General features: G+C 38.2%; 1 protein-coding gene across 2 annotated transcripts in view; it reads right to left on the bottom strand.

The window, feature by feature from the left end:
- QRICH1 (glutamine rich 1) overlaps positions 1-19,880 on the bottom strand; it is a 76,672-nt gene that overhangs the window by 22,395 nt on the left and 34,397 nt on the right. For both annotated transcript variants that reach the window (XM_072651602.1, XM_072651592.1), the window contains exon 3: positions 13,507-14,532. In XM_072651602.1, coding sequence (XP_072507703.1) covers positions 13,507-14,532 — 1,026 coding nt within the window. The remainder of the gene's footprint in view (positions 1-13,506; positions 14,533-19,880) is intronic.

Genomic DNA, 19,880 nt, shown 5'->3' with positions numbered 1-19,880 from the left:
GTAAGCAGAAAGTTCCTACAGATTATACTCACTGTAAAGCTCCCATTTCCCTTTATAGAATCTCTCTTTTCATATAAAGGAGAGGCATACATCAAGTGCTATTCCCTCTCACCACTGAAACATGATTTCCCCCTTTGTTAATCTATTCCTTTGGCTCCTTATCCATTCTTCTATGGGTGTTCATTTAACAGCTGATTAGCCGTTAACTTGACTAGGTTATATCACATAGTTCCCTCTATTTTCTTCCTCTGCTATTTGTTATGCACCTTTCCATGCTGTAATTTAGTCTCACAACCCCACCCCACCCCCCACCCCAATTGCAAAAATTTATCTACCTGTAAAATAGGTATTGTGTGGTAGTCCATGACCTTTCAGGACTGCTTCTTCACTATCACTGCTCTCTGAATTCTGCTTTCAAGTGTATGTCTCACGTACATTCAGGAAGAAATTTCTTAATTGTCTTTCAATTGTTATTTTGTTACTGTTGTGGTTGCTGCATTTGCTCTTCTTGTATTTCTCTCATCTAGGGTGTTTGAGAAGCAAGTCATCTCTGAAGGGTCTGGTCTCCCCTTATGTGAACCAAACTCTACATTCTTCTGAGTATCACTTGCCCTCCATAAGTTCTTGAATGTCTTGAATATCTCTATTACTGAATGTCCATCTTTTCCCATTTATAGCTGAGCTAATATTTTCAGGTTAACTAACCTTGGATATATAACTGTTGAGCTCCACTACTCCCTGGCACACACTTTTTCATTCAATCCTATGTTTTCTAGTGGGTACAGAATAGTCTCAAGTAATTTAAATTTTCTTTTGTATTTGAAGGTCTTTCTACAGTTGCTTGCAGATTTTGTTATTTATCAATCAACTGTTTAAATTTAATCATATGTACCTTGGAGTTTGCAGCCTTGGTTTGTTTACGTTTGGAGGCAATCTATTAAGTCTTTAAATAAGCAGCACTATCGTTTCTGTGTTCTAAATATTTTTGTTGTATTGTTTCTACACTATGGGTTTCAAGTTTTTACTTGTGATCTTCTGGGGTACCCGTAATTTAAAAACTATCTCTATATATCTTGTCTTCAAGATAAATGTCCGGTTTGTACGGAGAGCATGTTTTTCCTTTAGTGTTACTGCTTTTGGTTTCCCTTCTTCCACATTGTCCTTCAAGTCTGTGTATTTGACTCTTAATCAGTGTTATCCAGTCTTTTGTTTCTTTGGTGAGACGTATCGCTGAAGATTCAAGTTTTTCTGTTCTGCCAACTATTTCTGTCGCGCAGACCATAAATTCTGCTCTCACAATTCTTATTTCTCTTTTAAATTATTCAGAAACAGCATACAGTGGGTCCATGCTCTCATCAAAATCCAAAGATCCTTTGCCTTATGAAGTGTAGAATAATTTTCCTTTGTTCTGCAACATTTCTTCCTAATTGCCTGTGCCATTTACTGGATCTGGACATCACATTTCCTTCTGCTGTTAATGTCTTCAGTGTTGATTCATATGCTTATGCTCAAGGTCTCTGAGTTTTCTACTTCCTGAAATCTTTGATAACATCAGTCTTTGTTTTCTTTATGTTCCCCTACTGCTCAATTTCTGAATCCTTCCCCTTTGATAGCAGTTTCCCCGAGAAACGGACATCAAAACAGCTCAGTCTCCTTCCATAATTAGCAATTCCCAGTTCACTAGCTTTAGGTCTCTGACTGAAGTGACTTCTAGGGACAGGACTGATCCCCAGTTGGATGCTGGGTTTTTTCCCCTCAAACTTAAGTGAAGTGTCAAACAGTCCCTCTATTCCTTAGTTCTCTGCCTAGCATCACAAAGCCTTGCCACTCCACTGTTGTAGCCTGAGCAAATTTTTGCTTTTTAGAATTTGGATCTCTTTGACACTAGTTTTGGCAGCGCTTGGGAGTTTTACATGCACCTGGCTGAGTCTGACATCTCTAGGGTAATAGATGGAAGTAATGGACTTGAAGTTATGAAGATGTGAATTCAAAAACACTACCTCTGATACTAGTTATATGTCACCTGGACAAGAAATCTGTGCCTCTGTGAACTTAGGGGGTTGGACTCAATGACCTCTAAAGTCTTCATATATAAATGTGATAATATTGTACCACCAACCATCTAACTTTGTTTTTACAGCTTCAGAATGCTAGAAAGGTCAACAAAGACTGACCCACTCATTAAGGCTATCAGTTTAAGAAGAATGAAAGTCAGTGGTTATGAAGGAGAGGAGAATCTAAAATCATTCTGAGTCTGGAGACGCTCACACTAAGAAATACACCTGGAACTAAGATCAATTGAGTAAACAGCATATTCACCTATTCCATCTCACATGCTGACTGAGTAGTAGAATGGTGAGCATCAGCATAATTTTAATTTTCTCTCCCTCTAGCAATGTACATTTTAAGTTAAATCTACTGCAAAACTGGGAATTTTGAAATAACCAATCTTGGCAAGGGAAAGAGAAGAAATGTATCTCCCTCCTCTCAGTATAAAGGTGAGATTATGGGCTTAGAATGTTTCTGCATACATTGCCTGATGCAGTCAATGCGTCAGTTAGTCTTAAATGTTTTTCTTTATTATAAGGAAAGCCTCCTTTGGTTCATGTGGAAAACATAATAACCAAGGGTACTTTTTTTTTTTTTAAGGAAAAAGTAATATATGAATATTTGGGATTGGTAAACACCCAACTCAAATTATTGCATAAACTTTTCTGCCTCTGTCAATAACATAATTAATTCTTAGATTAACAAACATCAACAACTGCTATGGTATTATCCACATAACAAAAATTCCTTTTCCTTCAGTGTTTAAATCACTTTTTATGTACTTTGCTTCCCAACAAGTATAGCAGATTCTAGGTAAAGGTAATAAAACAAAGTAGGAGGGAATATTTCAAAATGTCTCATCAGTTTAAGAAAATTCTAGGTGATATTTTGGTCATATGATCAAATATCCAGCACCAACTTCTTTCCATGATGCTTGGTAAATGAGACACTTAATTCATCTCACCTGGTTAAGAAGTCTTTTCTGGCCTTCCTTCTCCTTGGCATCTAGATATTAAAGGGGATAGAACAAGGGGCTTGGGTTCAGGAAGACCTGAGTTCAAATTTTATCTCAGGCACTTATTGTGTGACCCTGAGCAAAAATCACATAATCTCTCTGTGACTCAATTTCTACAACAATAAAATGGGGATAATAATAGTACCTTCCTCATAGAATTGTGATGATTAAATGAGATAATATTTGTAAAGCATTTAACAGGGCCTGGCAAGTAATAGGCACTTAATAAATTCTTGTTCCAGGCAGTTTTCAGATAAAGAAATTAAAAGTATCTTATAGTCATATGAAAAAATGTGCTAAATTACTATTGATTAGAGAAAGGCAAATCAAAACAACTCCGAGGTATCACATCACACCTATCAGATTGGCTAACACAACAAAATAGAAAAATGATAAATGTTGGAGAAGATGTGGGAAAATTGGAACACTAATGCATTGTTGGTGGGGTTGTAAATTGACCCAACCATTCTGGAGAACAACTTGGAACTATGCCCAAAGGGCTATAAAATTGTGCATGCTCTTTGATCCAGCAATATCACTACTAGATCTATATCCTGAAGAGATTATAAAAGAGGCACAAGGACCCACACGTACAAAAGTATTTATAGCAGCTCTTTTTTGTGGTGGCGAAGAACTGGAAACCAAGGGAAAGCCCATCAACTGGGGAATATCTCAACAAGTTGCAATATTTTAACGTAACAGAATATTACTATGCTGTAAGAAATGATAAATAGAAATTTCAGATTTCAGAAAAATTTGGGAAGACTGAACAGATGCTGAGTAAAGTGAGTAGAACCAAAAGAACATTGTGCGATGACTAACTTTAACAGACTTAAGTTCTTCTCAGTAATACAGTGATCCAAGGCAATTTCAAAAGGCCCATGATGGAAAATGCTATTCACATCCAGAGAAAGAACTATGGAGTCTGAATGCAGATAGAAGTACACTATTTTCTTTTTTTCTTTCTTGTGGTTTTCCCCTTTTGTTATGATTCTTCTTTTACAACATGACTAATGCAGAAATATGTTTAATATTGTACATGTATAGTCTATATGAGATTGTTTGCCATCTAGGCGAGGAGGGAAGGGAGAAAAAAATCTGGAACTCAAACTCTTATAAAAGTAAATGTTGAAAACTATCTTTACATGTAATTGGAAAATAAAATACTATTAAGTGGAAAAAATAAACAAATGCTTATTCCAGGCTGTGGTATATGATTGTAATGGATTATTATTGAGCTATAAGAAATGACAAGCAGGATGATTTCAGAAAAACCTGGAAAGACTTACATGAACTGATGCAAAGTAAAGTGAACAGAACCAGGAGAATGTTGCACACAGTAACAGTAATACTGTTCAATGAAGAACTGTCAACGATTTAGCAATTCTCAGCAATATGATGATCCAAGACAATCTCAAAGTACTAATGAGAAAGCTTACTATCTGCCTCCAGGGAATGAACTGATTGTTTGAACAGACTGAAACATGCTATTTTTCATTTTCTTTCTTTCAGTCTTCTCGAACAGAATGACTAATACGGAAATGTTTAAGTAGTTGAATACGTATAATCTAAATCTGACGGCTACCACGCTGTGGGGTGGGGGGGCAGGAGGAAAGGGCAGGAAGGGGTAGAATTTGGAACTCAAAACTTTAAATAAAAATGTTTAAAGAACAAGTACCTGGAACTTGAAGCGCCCCTGCCCAAGAAAAACTAAGGAAGCGCTTGTTCCCTCATCCCCGTTCTTTCTCCCACTACCAGTCCTTTGAAGAGTGGGAGCTATGCTGAACAAGTCACTTCGCCATTCAGCATCTCAGGAAGCTAAGACACTTGCCTGTACTGCTGAGGAGACCTCCTCACTTGGGATCCCTTACACTGACTGAGGCCCACAGCCTGTCCCTGCATCATGACGTCACTAGGTTACGTAGCCCCCTCCTCGCTGCCAAAGATAAGAAGCAGAGATGGTCATTTTGCCAAAGCACAGAAGGAAGTCGAGGAGTTTAACTCAATTCAGACCTTTACAGAGTGTGTTTCTTCTGGACTGAGGAACTGAACCAGGGATGTACACACAGCGGAAAACTGGAAAGAAATGCTCAAAACAGTCTCTGCTTTCAAGGAGCTTATATTTGACTATGGTAATGCTGGTGACTAAAGAAATGTGAATATAAGGAAATCCGAAGAGGGAGAAAAAAATATTAGTTGAGGAGGTCAGAGAAGGCGTTACAGAGGAGCTGTTCTAAGCTGAGTCTTACGGAAGATCAAAGTGTGAGGAGAGAGGGCGCTTCTGAATAGCAGTTTGTGAAAACAGACTGAAGAAGTAGATAGATAAGCAAATACCTGGGGAGCCAATAGTGATCTAGTTTGGCCTGAATATATAGAGTACAGGGAAGGGGATGATGTGCAATAAGGCTAAAAAGGAAGACTGGAGCAAGACCGTGGAAAGCCTAAAGTTCTAGACTAACAAGTATGTATTTTATCCTAGAAATAATCAGAAGCTACTGAAGGTTTTTGAGGAGGGTCATTACTTACATCATGGGTTCTGCACCTTAGAAAAATTATTCTGGAAGCTTTATGAAGGATTAATTAGAAAAAAGAAATACAAAAAGTAAAGAGACCAAAATATTATAGTTCAGGTGAGTTTTGATGAGCACCTGAATTAAAATTTTAGTAGAAAATAAGGTACATGCTAAAGATGTATTGGGCCGAGCATAAACAAAACTTAGCAAGTGATTGAATATGGGATCTTAGGGGGGAAAAAAATTGAAGCTGACTTCAAATTTACAAACCTGGGTTCCTGGAAGGATGCTACCTTTAACATTAATGAATGTGTTTGGAAGAGAGACCTAATTAGGGGCAGTAGAGATTATCTTCTGGACATAACGAAATTACAATGTTATGATGAAACATGCTTTCCATCTCCAGAGAGGCAATGGACTCACATTACAAATTAAAGCATATAACAGCAAGCCAGACAGATATGGCTAATATGGGAATTTGTTTTGCTTGACCATACATATTTGTAAGAGATTTTGTTTTCATTGCCTTCTCAAGAAAAGGTGGAGGGGAATATGACAGGGAGAGAATTCAGAAGTGAAAACTAAATTTAAAAAAGAAATTACAATGTTGACGGGATGTTCAGGTGGAGAGGTCTAGTCGTGATCTGATGGTGAAGGACCAAAGTACAAGAGAGAATAGGATAGCATATATGGATTTCACAATTATCTGCATATAGAAGATAACTGAACCGGGGAAAGATAAGATCACCGAGGGAGAGTACATGTCAGAGGTAAGAATCCAAAACAACTTTTTTGAACACTCACACCTGAAGGTTAGAGAAAATTTATGATTTAAGCCAACAAGAGTGAGAAGGAGGAGTCTTCAGAGTGGCAGGAGAACAAGGAAAGAAGAGTTGAAGAAGAGAAAGGAAGAATGATTGTCTAGAAGTAGGACCGGCTGACAGCATCCAAAGCTGCTGAGAGGTCAAGAAGGATGAAGACTAAGAATAGGTCATAAAACATGGAGGTTAAGATCATTTGTAAACTATGACAACAGTTGAGGAGGAGGAGGAGGGTTAAAAATAATTGAGAAATAAATGGAAGCAACAAAGCTGGGCAATTCTTTTTAGGAACTGAGTAATGAAGAAAGGGAGAGATAAGATGATAGCTCAAGCAAAGCTTTTTTTTTAAAGAAAGGGGAGTTTTTGAGCATCTCTGAAGCTAACAGGAAGGATGCCAACAGATATGAAGATAATGAAAATAAGAGAGGAAGCAATGATTTCTTGAGCAAATTCCCAGAGGATAACTGTTACTGTATCTTTGCTTGGTTGTCCACATGCTGTTCTTCATAAGATTTGTCTCCTATATTTCCACCAGCTATTTCTCAGGCGCCCTCCCCCTCCTTCTGCCTCTTAGAATTCCTGGATTCCTTCAAGATTCTGCACAAATGCCACCTTGGACAGGAAGCAGGTTTCTAAGGTCCCTCCAACTATCTCTGTCTCTCCAAATAGAAAGTAAGCTCCTTGAGCATTGAGATGATTTTCCTTTTTCTTTGTATACTAAACACTTAATACAACACCTGGCACACAATAAGCACTTAATAAATACTCAATTGGTTTACTGAGAAAATCACATGAAAGGCATTAAATCCTGGCCATCAAATAGCAACCTTGCTCCTCCATCATTCCCCACCACAAATCCAATCAAGGACCATGAGAGGCAACTCCTCCTTTCCTACCTCTTCCATCTTCAGTGATGGCAAGTCACTCACAGGTAGGCAGGAAAGGAGGCTAGGAGGACTGCTGCTTCCCACAAATGGCAGCAAAGATGACTATCTGGGAAAGGGACCAGAAGGATATAATGGATGGCTAAATAATTTTCCCAGGGTAAGGAGTTACACAGGACTCACCTTGGAAATCAGGATGAAAGAAAAGCATGAAGTCCAGATACCAGGTTACCCTGGTTTGTGAGTCATTGAGTGTAAATGCACTTGATCCATTGGCCAGCCCCAGTCCCCACAATGTTCTTCACATCCAATCTGATCATCCACCTAACTCTGACTCTGTTATTTACAACCTATATAACCCTGAGCATGTGACAACTTTTCTGGGTCTCACTTTCTCAACCAAAAAACAAATAGGGTGGGACCAGATGATCTTTAAAGTCCCTCCCTTATTCTATGAACCTACATAGTCATTCTCTAAGTGAATACAGGCAGTTTTCGCTTTACATAAGTATATGTTTTATGTAGGTGTAAGATAAATTTTATTCCACAGATATCTACATAAAGCAATAAATAACCGGAATTTGCCCTGGGGTGGGGGAATTGCTTCACGTTGTGAAGGGACGGTACTGGCACATGGTTCAAGGACACATGGAGACAGGAACACAGAAGCAAGAGCAGGAAAGAAGAGGAATATTCAAGGGGCAGACAAATGGTTGCTGGACACAGACAGGAGAGGAGGAGCAACACGCAGACACCATGGACAGACAGGCAGTACCCAAACGCAAATGGATAGAAGACAGACTCAAAGGGGCTGGTGGGTGGGATGAGTAGGGACAAAGGTATCCTCTCTCAGCCAGAGGTCTCAAATCAAGCCCCAGATCAAGTAGTGGTGGTCTTTCTACCATTACGTTCTGCTTTCACTTGTGGAGATTGGACTTTTCTCTTTTCTGGTGAGGGGATAGAGGGCTGTGGGGCACTGAGCTGAAGGGCAGGAATGAAGAGACACAATAAAGTGCTATACAGTAAAGCTGATGTCGGTTTTTTTGGAATGCTGATTTTTTTTCAGAATTCTTTATGTAAAGTTGAATTTCTGTAATGTGAATTTACATAAAGTAAGAATTGTTTGTATACTGCCATTCGGTTTCAAACAATTCCTTTTAGTTTTCAGTTATTCACAAAGATTAGAACTTTCATTTGAATCTGAAAGTCATTCAGTAAGAATCACACATTACATTTCTAAAAAGGAAATATGTTTCTCCAAAAGGATTTAAAGTAAAACATGTACTTTATGTTCCATGAACTCCACAATGAACAAAAACAATTATATGAAGTAATTTACAGATATTCAACTTAAATTTCAAGCTTGGATACATGGCCTCAAACAAGCAACAGTGCTGAATAAAAATTCCATAGCAACTCTCTTTCCAAACATGACTAATATTTAAGCATGAGAGAATTATTTTTAGCAAAGACCTCAAGATTAGTCTATTTCCTCAGTTCCTTAGGTGAGAACTTCTAAAGGTTCGAATCCAGGCCTACCTCAGACCCCAAAGAAAGAACACTAAAGGGACCTTTGTTAATCTAAAAAATACACACACAGACACACACACACACACACACACACACACAGACACACACACACACACACAGACACACACACACACGGGAGGTATTCAGCTTCAACAAACATTTTATTTCAATTTTATTTCGTGAAAGAATGTTTCTTGGCTACACTAGGAATCACCCATTAAAAAAGCGTCACCTTCAAATTATTCTAGATACCTAACAATCAACAAACATCCTCCTTTCCTTCACCTAGCACAGTCAGACATGCAGAAGGTTCTAACCCTATGCCACAGTAAATAGGATTTAAATTATCTTTGGGGTTTGCTTTTCCTGGATCTTCAATTTCTCTCTACTTTCTCTTTTACTTTCAAATATTCTCAAGATTCTCACCTAATGAATCTTATATCCACAACTTCCAGTCTTCTGAATAATTACAAACCCCATCACTTCATTAAAACTCTTAAGGTCACCAATGGCCTTCTCTCTTGTCAAAGATGCATTTTTACAGTCCTCATTCTTATCTGATTGTTTTTTCAGTATTTGCCATTGCGGATGACCACCTTTTCTCTGCTCCTCTGGCTTCCACTCACATTGTGATATCTCCTCCTGCTTTTCTTCCTTCTCTTAACTATAAAATACTCACAAGGCTCAGTCTCTTCCCTCTACTACTTTTCTCAAAACTCACTTCCATCAAAACTTTTGCTTCTATACTATTGTATCTTAGCCTTCCATCTGACTATTCTTCTGTCTAAAATTGTAAACATCTTTGCCCTAAAACTGAGTTTTCCCCATTTCTGTAGCATACCACTCCCTCTGTTTCCTAGGTCTAACATTTGGAGGTTTCCTTTCTTTAGTGCCCAAATCTAGTTACCAACCAAGTTTTGTCCATTCTGTCTTCATATTCTATTTGAGGTCCTCACCTCCATCTTCTGGAATATTGCAAAAGCCCATAACAAGTCATCTTCCTGACTCCAGACTTTCCAGCACACCACTAAGTCTCCTCTAAAACATCACTTTAATCAATTCACTGTTCTACTCAGTGCACCTACCATAAAGGCATTTTATTGTTTATTATCAAATAAAATTCATACTCCTCAGTTTTGCATCCAAAACCCTCTATCAACTAGTCCAATCCTATGCAAATTTATGTCCTATAACTCTTGAAACAAAAATTCAGTCAGCTCATTTTCCTGACCACACAAAATGCAGATTAATAAAAATAGTTTTATATTAATATAGAACTTTAAAATTTGCATTAAAGTTGTTTTGAACTTTCCAAAATACTATATAGTCACTGTTTCATTTGAGTTCACAACAATCCTATGAGGTAACTACTATCAGTATTATCTTTATTTTGTGACTGTGTGAACAGCTCCAGACAGGTGGAATGACTTGTCCAGGTCATCCAGCTCAGGTGTGGGAGTTTGCTGATATCAGCCTCAGTACTCTTTCCACACTTGCATGACACGAGTCTTTCTGTACACTATTTCTGCTATCTAAAATGCCTTCTCCTATTCCCCTCACTCAATCCAAATCCCAGTCTCCTTCTGAACTAGCTCCAATCCTGAAGATGTTTCTTAACTGTACCAGGTCTACAACTCCTATAGCAGTTTCAATTCTGTACCACACAACGTACCACCTGAGGGTCTTAAACTGCTATGTTAACATGTGCAATTTATCTCACAACTAGATTCTAAGCCTGTCCATGACACCTCTTCCCTTTCCCTCCTAAGGGCAGTTAGGTGGTACATGGCAAACGACTCCAGTATCTTTGCCAGAAAAACACCACAGGGCGTCACAAAGAGTCAGACACAACTGAAAAAATGACTGAACAATGAATTCCTTCACAGAACAATACAAAGACAGAGAGAGGTAGATAGTTAATAAGAGTCATTTGAGAATTTTGAAATGAGTTCTATGAAATAATACTGATCATAAATCTTAGGTGGCTAAGATAAGAGTAATAGAGAAAAGTGTCTTTGTTCAAGAAATTCTAAAACTAAAATTTTATCATATCATTACCCTAACAGATGACTGAACTTCTATATAGCCTACACAAATTATTTCTAAGTAATACAAACATAATTGTGGTTTTTGGACAGTGTTTTCCACGAAAAGATCACAGGTCCAACAGATGTATTGAAGGCTTGAAACCACAAAGACATGCCAGCAAGTCAGTAGCTCCTCTCAGAAATCTTTAAACACCTTCCATATCTGAATGTCAAAAAAACTGTCCTAAGTGAATATAAAGTGGAGGAGAAAAATCATCTCATAATTGCTGCTCAAGCCTTTTGCGCCCCAGTTTCAGTCCCTCTCTTCTACATGTTTAACTCCCAGGTTCTCCCTGCATCTCTTCATCCTTTCCTACCTTTATGATTTCCTCTCTTTTACATCTTGCTTAAGGCTGAGATCTTGGCTCTATTTACTACCTCATGTAATCTAGGCCCTGTCACCTTACTTCTCTGGGTCTTATTCTTCAAGTACAATATGTCCCTATTAAAGCTAAAAACTGCACTAAGACTTTTGAAACAATCCAAAAGGTCATGGCTGACCTCTAAGAATCCTATGGTTCATTTAGGGCTTTATGTGAAATAACAACATTACCAAGAAACGTTTTCCAAATCAGTAGCTATAGGTCACATCAGTGTCTGGGGCCTTCTTACCTTGCAACATCCTTTACCTAAGGCAGGATCCTTTTCCCATGAGAAAATTCTTTCCATTTCAGAGACAGGTTTCCTCCAGTCAAGCTTTATTCCTCTCCTGGCAATGCTTTCAAATCTCTGTATTTTGCCACCAAGGCTCAGAGAGTGAACCTCCTCGTACCCCTGTCAATATTCCATTTCAGACTCCTTTTATGTGCTGTCATCCCCCAACAGAACTGAAGCTCCTTGAGGCAGAGGGCTTCTTTTTGCTTATATTTGTACCCCAGCAATTAGAACAGTGCCTGGCACACAGCAAGCCCTTAATGAATGCATGCCATAGACCAATGCCTGACACCATATATCAGAATAAAGTCCAAATGGGTACACAATCTAGGTATAAAATCTGATATTACAAACAAATTAGGGGAGCAAGAAATACTTTATTTGTCAGATTTATGGAGAACGGAGGAATTTATGACCAAACAAGAGATAGAGAACATAACTAAGTGCAAAATGAATAATTTTGAATATATTAATAGAAAAGTTTTTGCACAAACAAAGCCAATGCAACCAAGATTAGGAGGGAAGCAGAAAGAATTTTTACAACTAATGTCTTTGATAAAGGCCTCATTTCTGAAATATTTAGAGAATTGAGTCAAATTTACAAAAATACAAGTCATTCCCCAATTGATAAATGGTCAAAGGATATGAACAGGCAGTTTTCAGAGGAAGAAATTAGAGGTATCTGTAGTCATATGAATAAATGCTCTAAATCACTATTTATTAGAGACGCAAATCAAAATAACTCTGAGGTACCGCATCACACCTATCAGATTGGCTAACATGACAAAACAGGAAGATGATAAATATTGGAGAAGATGTGGGAGAGTTGGAACACTAATTCATTGCTGGTGGAGTTGTGAGCTGATCCAACCATTCTGGAAAACAACTTGAAACTATGCCCCAAAGGCTATAAAAATGTGCATACCCTTTGACCCAGCAATACTGTTTCTAGGGTTATAACCCAAAGAGATCATAAAAATGGGAAAAGGCCCCACAAGTACAAAAATATTTATAGCAGCTCTTTTTGTGGTGGCCAAGAACTGGAAATCAAATTGGGGAATGGTTGAGCAAGCTGTGGTATATGAATGTAATGGCATACTACTGTGCTATAAGAAATGACAAACAGGCAGACTTCAGAAATACCTGGATAAACTTATATGAACAGATGCTGAGCGAAGTGAGCAGAACCAGAACATTCTATACAGTAATAGCCACAGAATGCAAGGATTGTTTTTGAAAGACTTAGCCCTTCACAGCAATGCAAGGACCTAAAACATTTCCAAAGCACACATGATGCAAAATGCCACCCACATTCAGAGAAAGAACTATGGAATCAGAACGCAGAATGAAGCAGAATATTTTCTCATGTTATGTTTTGTTTTTCACATGGTTTCTCCCATTCATTTTAATTCTTCTATGCAACATGACTAATATGAAAATGTGTTTCATAACAATGTGTGTGTAGAGCTCATATAAGATTACATGCCGTCCTGCGGAGGGAGGGGGAGAAAGTTTACAATTTATGGAAGTGATTGTTGAAAATTGAAAACAAATAAATTTTAAAAAAAACAATTAAATGCATACCACCTAATTACCCACCCTCGTTACCCAAACCTTAAGAGTCTTCTTCCTTTCCTTAAAAAAGTTTCTGATTACTTCAAAGACATCCTAGAAGCAGACTATTTGCATGCTAGGCAAAGAAAAGTGAAAGAGAATTTTCTTACTCTCTTTGAGTTTCTTTCCTCATACCAAAGATTTGACTTCTAAGGTCCTTTCAAATTTTAAATTCTATGTCCCAGCTGGCACTTCACTGTGAGATAATAAGATACTAATACGAAGAAGGAAACAATCCCTATTCTCAAAGAACTGTGTCATTCCTATACAGCTTTCAAAGAGAATAATGGCCACTACCGTGTTACTAGGTACAGTATAAATCTGGTAAGTAGGACTTACTGAACAGGTGACTTGCAGCTGCTGCTGCTGCTGCTGCTGCTGCTGTGTCTGCTCTGGTGTTGTCTGCTGCTGTTGCTGAGGGTCCCAAATGTGAACAGTCTGCGCTGCATTCTGATAGGCTCCTGCCACAGCCTGCACTGCCACCGGAATGTGGATGTTGCCATTCATGAACTGTGCTGGAAAGAGAGAGTTTGCAAGGGTCTGCACAACTTCCTCATGGGAGTTTTTCACCACCGATGTGGTGCCCACCATCTTATCTTTATCATCCTCCAGTTTTACAGTTGTCAGAGCCGTTGGGGAGCCGCTGACGTGGACAGCATTGTAGGCCTCCTGAGGGATAGCAATGTGAGTAATGTTCTGCTGCTGAAGGTCACCCCGTGGCTGAGCTGAGTAAACAGGGATGGTCCAAGTTTCTCCAGTTGGGCTAGTAATGGTCCCAGTGGCACTGTACAGGTGAGCACTGTCCACCGTCAACAAGTCTGGCCTCAAGGATACATAACTTTGTTGCTGGCCTTGTGGAATGGCCAGCACAGTAGCAACTGGTTGCCCAGAAATAGCATATGACACAGTTATGGGCATATCTACTTTACGTTTCTTCACAGGCTGAAGGACACTGGCAGTGCTGATCCGCCGCTCTCCTTCCCGAGGGGAACCTTGCTGGGAAGGTGGTGGAGAAAGTGCACCAACCGTCTGGATCTGGATCTGCTGACCACCAGCAATAGCTTGGCCTGCCACTAGCTGGGCTTGGATCTGCTGGTGCTGTATGTGCTCCTCTTGGATCTCTGTGGCCTGGATTTGCTGGGCAGTCTGAACATGCTGTACCTGGATCTGGGCAGCCTGAAGCTGAGAGGGACTCGGGCTCTGCAGCGTCTGACTTTGTATTGCCTGTGATGCCTGTTGCTGGGCCTGCCCTTGGATCTGCACCTGGACCTGGATAGGCTGCTCCGAGGCTGGATGGACAGTGAGCTGAGGAGAAAGTTGCTGGGCTGAGACCTGCTGAGGAGACTGCTGCACCTGGACCTGGACCTAGAGTGACGAGAATTCAACAGTCAGTTAATTCAGTCCAGTATGTATTGCTATTATGTATATGGCACTGTGATGGGTACCAAGAAATATAAAGGTATAAAATAGCCCCTGTCCTAAAGAAGTTTATAAAACAATGGACAGGACCACTTACTACCAGCATCGTGACCTCTCCTGGCCTCAATTTCTTCATTTAGAAAACGACAGACTCTCAGTGGATAATTTCTGATGTCCTTTCCAGCTAGGAATCTCATGTTCTCTTTCTATATACTCACATGCCATGTGTATGAAACAAAGCAGAACGAGTTAAGGGCAAATTAGAGATCCAGACAAAGAGTCATTAGAAATGTAAGGAAGAGATCACTTTTGTGGGAGGAAAGAGGGTGCATGATACCTAAATATCAAGAAAGCAGTACCTGAATGAGGTCTTGAAAAGAGGAAGACTTCAACAGAGAGAATTCAGGATAAGATAAGAGGCATGAGGGCTGGAGGTGGGGAGAAGAAGAAGGAAAGACAGAGATGAGAGGGAGCAGGCGAAGAATCTGTGACCGAAGTTCCTTTCACCTCCAGGTAGCTAGGTGATACAATGGGAGTGAGTGTGAGGTTCAGAGGCAGGAAAAACTGAATGCAAATCCAGCCTTATACATTTACTTGCCATACGAACCTAAACAAGTCATTTAATCTGTTTGCCTCAGTTTCCTCATTTGTAAAATGGGAAAGATAAAAATAGCACTACCTCCTAGGGTTGCTTCAAGGATCAAATAAGATAATAACTGTAAAGTGCTCAGCACATTGTCTTGCACATAGTAGCTGCTATATAAACATTAGCCGCCATCATCGTCGTCATCATCATCATCATCATCAAATAAGTGAAGGGGAAAAAAAGTTTCTTCTACATAACAAAGGTAAAAAACTTTGAATTACCAAATGAGGGACCAAAGTAAACTACAGATAATACTGTATCAGGAAACACTGCAGAGACTGTACTGAAACTGTTCCACGAAGAATCTTCTTGCTTAGCCGTTACAATACCAAGCTTACAACCACAAAATTTGCTTAGAGTAACAATTTATGATAACTGTTAAGAGGGAAGGTGAAAAAATATAACTTTAAGCTACATGATGAAGAAAAAACAAAATTCTTAACATGTCACATTGGGCCGACTGAATTCTGGGCACTAGGTTCTGAAAATGTTACGGCTCTCTGTGCAATGAACTTTGCTTGGAAACAGATGGTGCGTACCCAAATATCCAGCACAGAGATGGCTCAGTAAACTTGGCACTTCAGAGAAGAAAGAGCTAGCCAAAGGGACAGGGAGGACTTGGGGAGCACAAAAGCCTCATAGGAGTCTGTGTATTTGATAACAGGAGACAATCTAGAAGTAAAACACACTGCTTCACTTTTCATACAGGGAAATAAAAGCACGCAGAGACTGTGAGAGGCAGCAATCAGTAGAAATTATTGTGAATTAAAAGCAATAATTCTTCAGTTCCTTATGTTCTTCCCTTACCAGCCAGCTCCTTTTTTCTTTAAATCCTCACTCACAGGTGTCAGTTTCACTGACTCATTCTAAGAAGTGATTTATCAAGAGATTCAGAGCCGAAAGTAAAATGGATGTAAGCATCATGTTGACAAAGTAAAAATGGATCAGTAAAATTATTAAGATAAATCCTCAACTGGGAAGCAAATCCACATGCATTATAATGATTCATATCACTAAAGTGGCTAGCCAAGGGAATGGAAGTTAAGAGTCTTTTCTGCTATGAAGGTTAAACAGAATGGTTTTTAAAAGAGTGTGCCTCAATTCTAATAGATATTTTATGTTTAGGAACTTCACTTAAGTGTCAGGGAAAGCAATAAAAATCACTGAATGAAGATGCTTCCTCTCATGTCCCTTAATTAAAAAAAAAATTTTATATCAAATCTCAATGAGTTTTTTTGTGTGTACATATGTACACACACAGACACACACACACACACACACACACTTCTAGATAACTTGCCAATAGTATGGTCAAAAGCCATTCCAGTAAATGGTCAAAGGATATTAATAGTATTCAAAAGAACTGTAAACTATTAACAACCATATAAAAGAATGCTCCAAATCACTCTAAAGAAAAATGCAGAGAAGAACAACCCTGAGGTTTCATCTCCCACCAAGATAACTGGCAAAGATAACAAAAGATGAGAATAGTCAATAATGTATGGATGTGGGATAGATGGTGTGTTTCTGGTAGACGTGAATCAACACGACCATTTTGGAAAACAGTTTGGAATTATTCAAATAAAGTGGCTAAAATGTCCACTTTTTGATACAGACTCCTTATATGGATGGTTTCAAAAAAAGCCTGGGAAAACTTGTATGAACTTATGCGTTGACCAGAATCAGAAGAACAATTTATATAACAACAACATTATAAGATAAGTGGTTTTGAAAGACTTAAGAACTCTGATCAACACAATGACCAAGTATGATTCGAGAGATCACCTGAAACATCACCTCCCATGAGAGATGATGGACTCAGCAAGTATATATATTTTTTGGACATGGTCAATGGCAGAATTTGCTTTTGTTTGACTATACATATTTATTACAAAAGTTTTGTTTCTTTCCCGTTTTCACTGATGGAAGAGACAGCAAAGGTAGAATGCATATTATTTTTTAAAAACACCTTAAATTTTAAAAAGTTCCCACATTCAGCATTTTGTGTGTGTGTTAGCAAAGAACTGGAAACAAAGTACATGACTACTGGGAAGTGGCTAAACAAAGGCTAAATGAATATTACATGAATGTAATGGAATATTACTCTGCTGTAAAAAATAAAGAATACAGAAGTGCAGAACTGATGCAAAGTAAGCAGAACCAAGAAAACAACATTTAATAATTATAACAATGAAAATGAAAAGAATTACAAAACAACTAAAAGTAAAAGTTGCAAAATCACAAAGAATCAGCATGGCCCCAACTCAATGTATGTCAGGAGGCATTTATTAAGTGCCTACTATGTGCCAGGGACTGTGCTAAATCCTGGATATGCAAAAAGAGGCAAAAAACAATCCCTGCCCTCCAGGAGCTCATAGTCTAATGAGAGGAGAAGGAAAAACATTAGAAGATTTCCCTATCCTACTCCTTTGCAAAGGTGGGAAGTCTACAAATGTCGAGCATTCAATGTACTTTAAGATTTTCAATATCTTAATCAGTTTTGTAAATTTTTAAAATTTTTATCTTTGAAAAAAGCTAACCTTTGTTATGTAGGATGGATCTCTGAGGGAGCAAAGAAAGAAAGATACTGGGAGAAGTTCTAGTGATATAAAAATAAAAAACGTTAATAAAATTGTATTTTTTAAAAAAGTAAACAATGCAAAGCTATAAAAATCATAGTTGCAAAGAAGATACCTGATACCAAGATTAGAAGGAAAGCAGAAAGAGGAGAAACAACCTTTAAAGCAAGTGTCTGTGGTAAAGGCCTCATTTCTCAACTATACAGAGAACTGGGTCAACTTTACAAGACTACAAACCATTCCCCAACTGATAAATGGTCAAAGGATATGAACTGACAGTTTTCAGATGAAGAAATCAAAGCTCTCTATAAGCATATGAAATGCAAATTAAAATAACACTTATCAGATTGGCTCATATGACACAAAAGGAAAATGATAAATGCTGGAGAAGATATGGGAAAATAGGGACACTAATGCACTGTTGGTGGAGTTGTGAACTGATTCAACCATGCTGGAGAACAATTTAGAACTATACCCAAAGGACTATAAAACTGTACATACCCATTGATCCAGCAATACCTCTACTAGATTGGTATCCCAAAGAGATCATAAAAAAGGGAATAAGACCAACATGTGCAAAAATATTTATAGTGGCCCTTTTTGTGGTAGCAAAATATTGGAAACTGAGGAGATCCCCATCAAATGGGGAATGGCTGGACAAGTTGTGGTACATGAATGCAACGGAATACCACTGTGTGACAAAAAAATGATGAACATGCAGATTTCAGAAAAATCTGGAAAGACTTGTACAAACTAATGTAAAGTGAAACAAGCAAAACCAGGATAAAATTGTAGAGTATCAGCAACATTGTAAGATGATCAAGAATGAATGTCTCAGCTCTTCTAAGCAACATAATGACCTAAGTACAAAGGACTCATGCAGGAAAATGCTATCCATACCCACTTAAAGAACTGATAGACTCTGAATGCAGATCAAAGCATATTGTTTTCACTTACTTCACAATCTTTCTCGTGGTTTTTTTTTCCTTTTGATCTGCTTCTTCTTTCATAACTGTGACTAATATGGAAATATTTTTTACATGATAGCACATGTATAAACTATATCAAACTGCCTACCATTTTCAGAAAAGGAGGGGCGGGGAGGGAGAAAAATTTGGAACTCAAAATCTTATAAAAGTGAATGTAAAAATTTTCTTTACATATAGCTGGGTTGAAAAATAAAATACTATTTAGAAAAAAAGGTTATGACAACATTTCTCCTTACTCCTCTGAAAGAGTGTGTGTGAGTGTGTGTGAGTGTGTGTGTGTGTGTGTGTGTGTGAGCGCGCATGCACATGCACATGCACATGTGGAGGGGGGAAGAGGATATCTATGGGTGTAGAAAACAATATAATGTCAGATTTTTCTTCTATATATCTGGCAATTTTGCTGACTTTTCCTCCCTCTTCTTTCTATTTTTCTTTTATTTTTTAATTCTTCATTATAAAGAATGGTCTATTTTTCTTTTTTTCTTTCAAAAAAAACTTTCTACACTATATGCCTGAGGGGGACAGAACTGGGAGAAATTCAGGCAATTTAAAAACAAAAGATACCAATAAGAATGTTATTATTGCTGTTATTTTTAAGTAAATGTTATAAAATTACTAAGAAAAAGCATGGCCCAAAGAAGAGATATGAAAAGATACCTTCACCCACTCATTTGAAAAGCGGGAAAGATCCATGGGTATGAATTCTGTATATGTATTTTCAGATTTTTTTGACATATGGATCAGCTTTGCTGATTTTTTTCTCTTCTTCATCTTTTCATTTACAAATCATGCTTTGGTATATGAGATGGTTCTCCAGGAGGGAGAATTCAGGCAACGCTTTAAAAAAAGAAGTTCCAGTGTCAGTATTAAAATCTAACTCCTTGGACAGACAGTATAGAGCACGTTTTAACAAAGTGCTAAAGCTCAAAGTACCCATGATGCTAAACTGCTGACCATTCTGACAAAGCAGCTATTGCAACTACTTGACAATACTGTTCTATTGTCCCTATATACCTTTTCTCCAAAATTATTCAACCACAGATCAATCAGCCATATTCCCAGAATTATGAAGATACTACT

Source organism: Notamacropus eugenii, chromosome 1 (genome assembly GCF_028372415.1).
Source record: "Notamacropus eugenii isolate mMacEug1 chromosome 1, mMacEug1.pri_v2, whole genome shotgun sequence".
Lineage (NCBI taxonomy): Eukaryota > Metazoa > Chordata > Mammalia > Diprotodontia > Macropodidae > Notamacropus > Notamacropus eugenii.
Note: the sequence above shows the minus strand (reverse complement) of the source record. Positions and strands in the feature narration are given on the sequence as shown.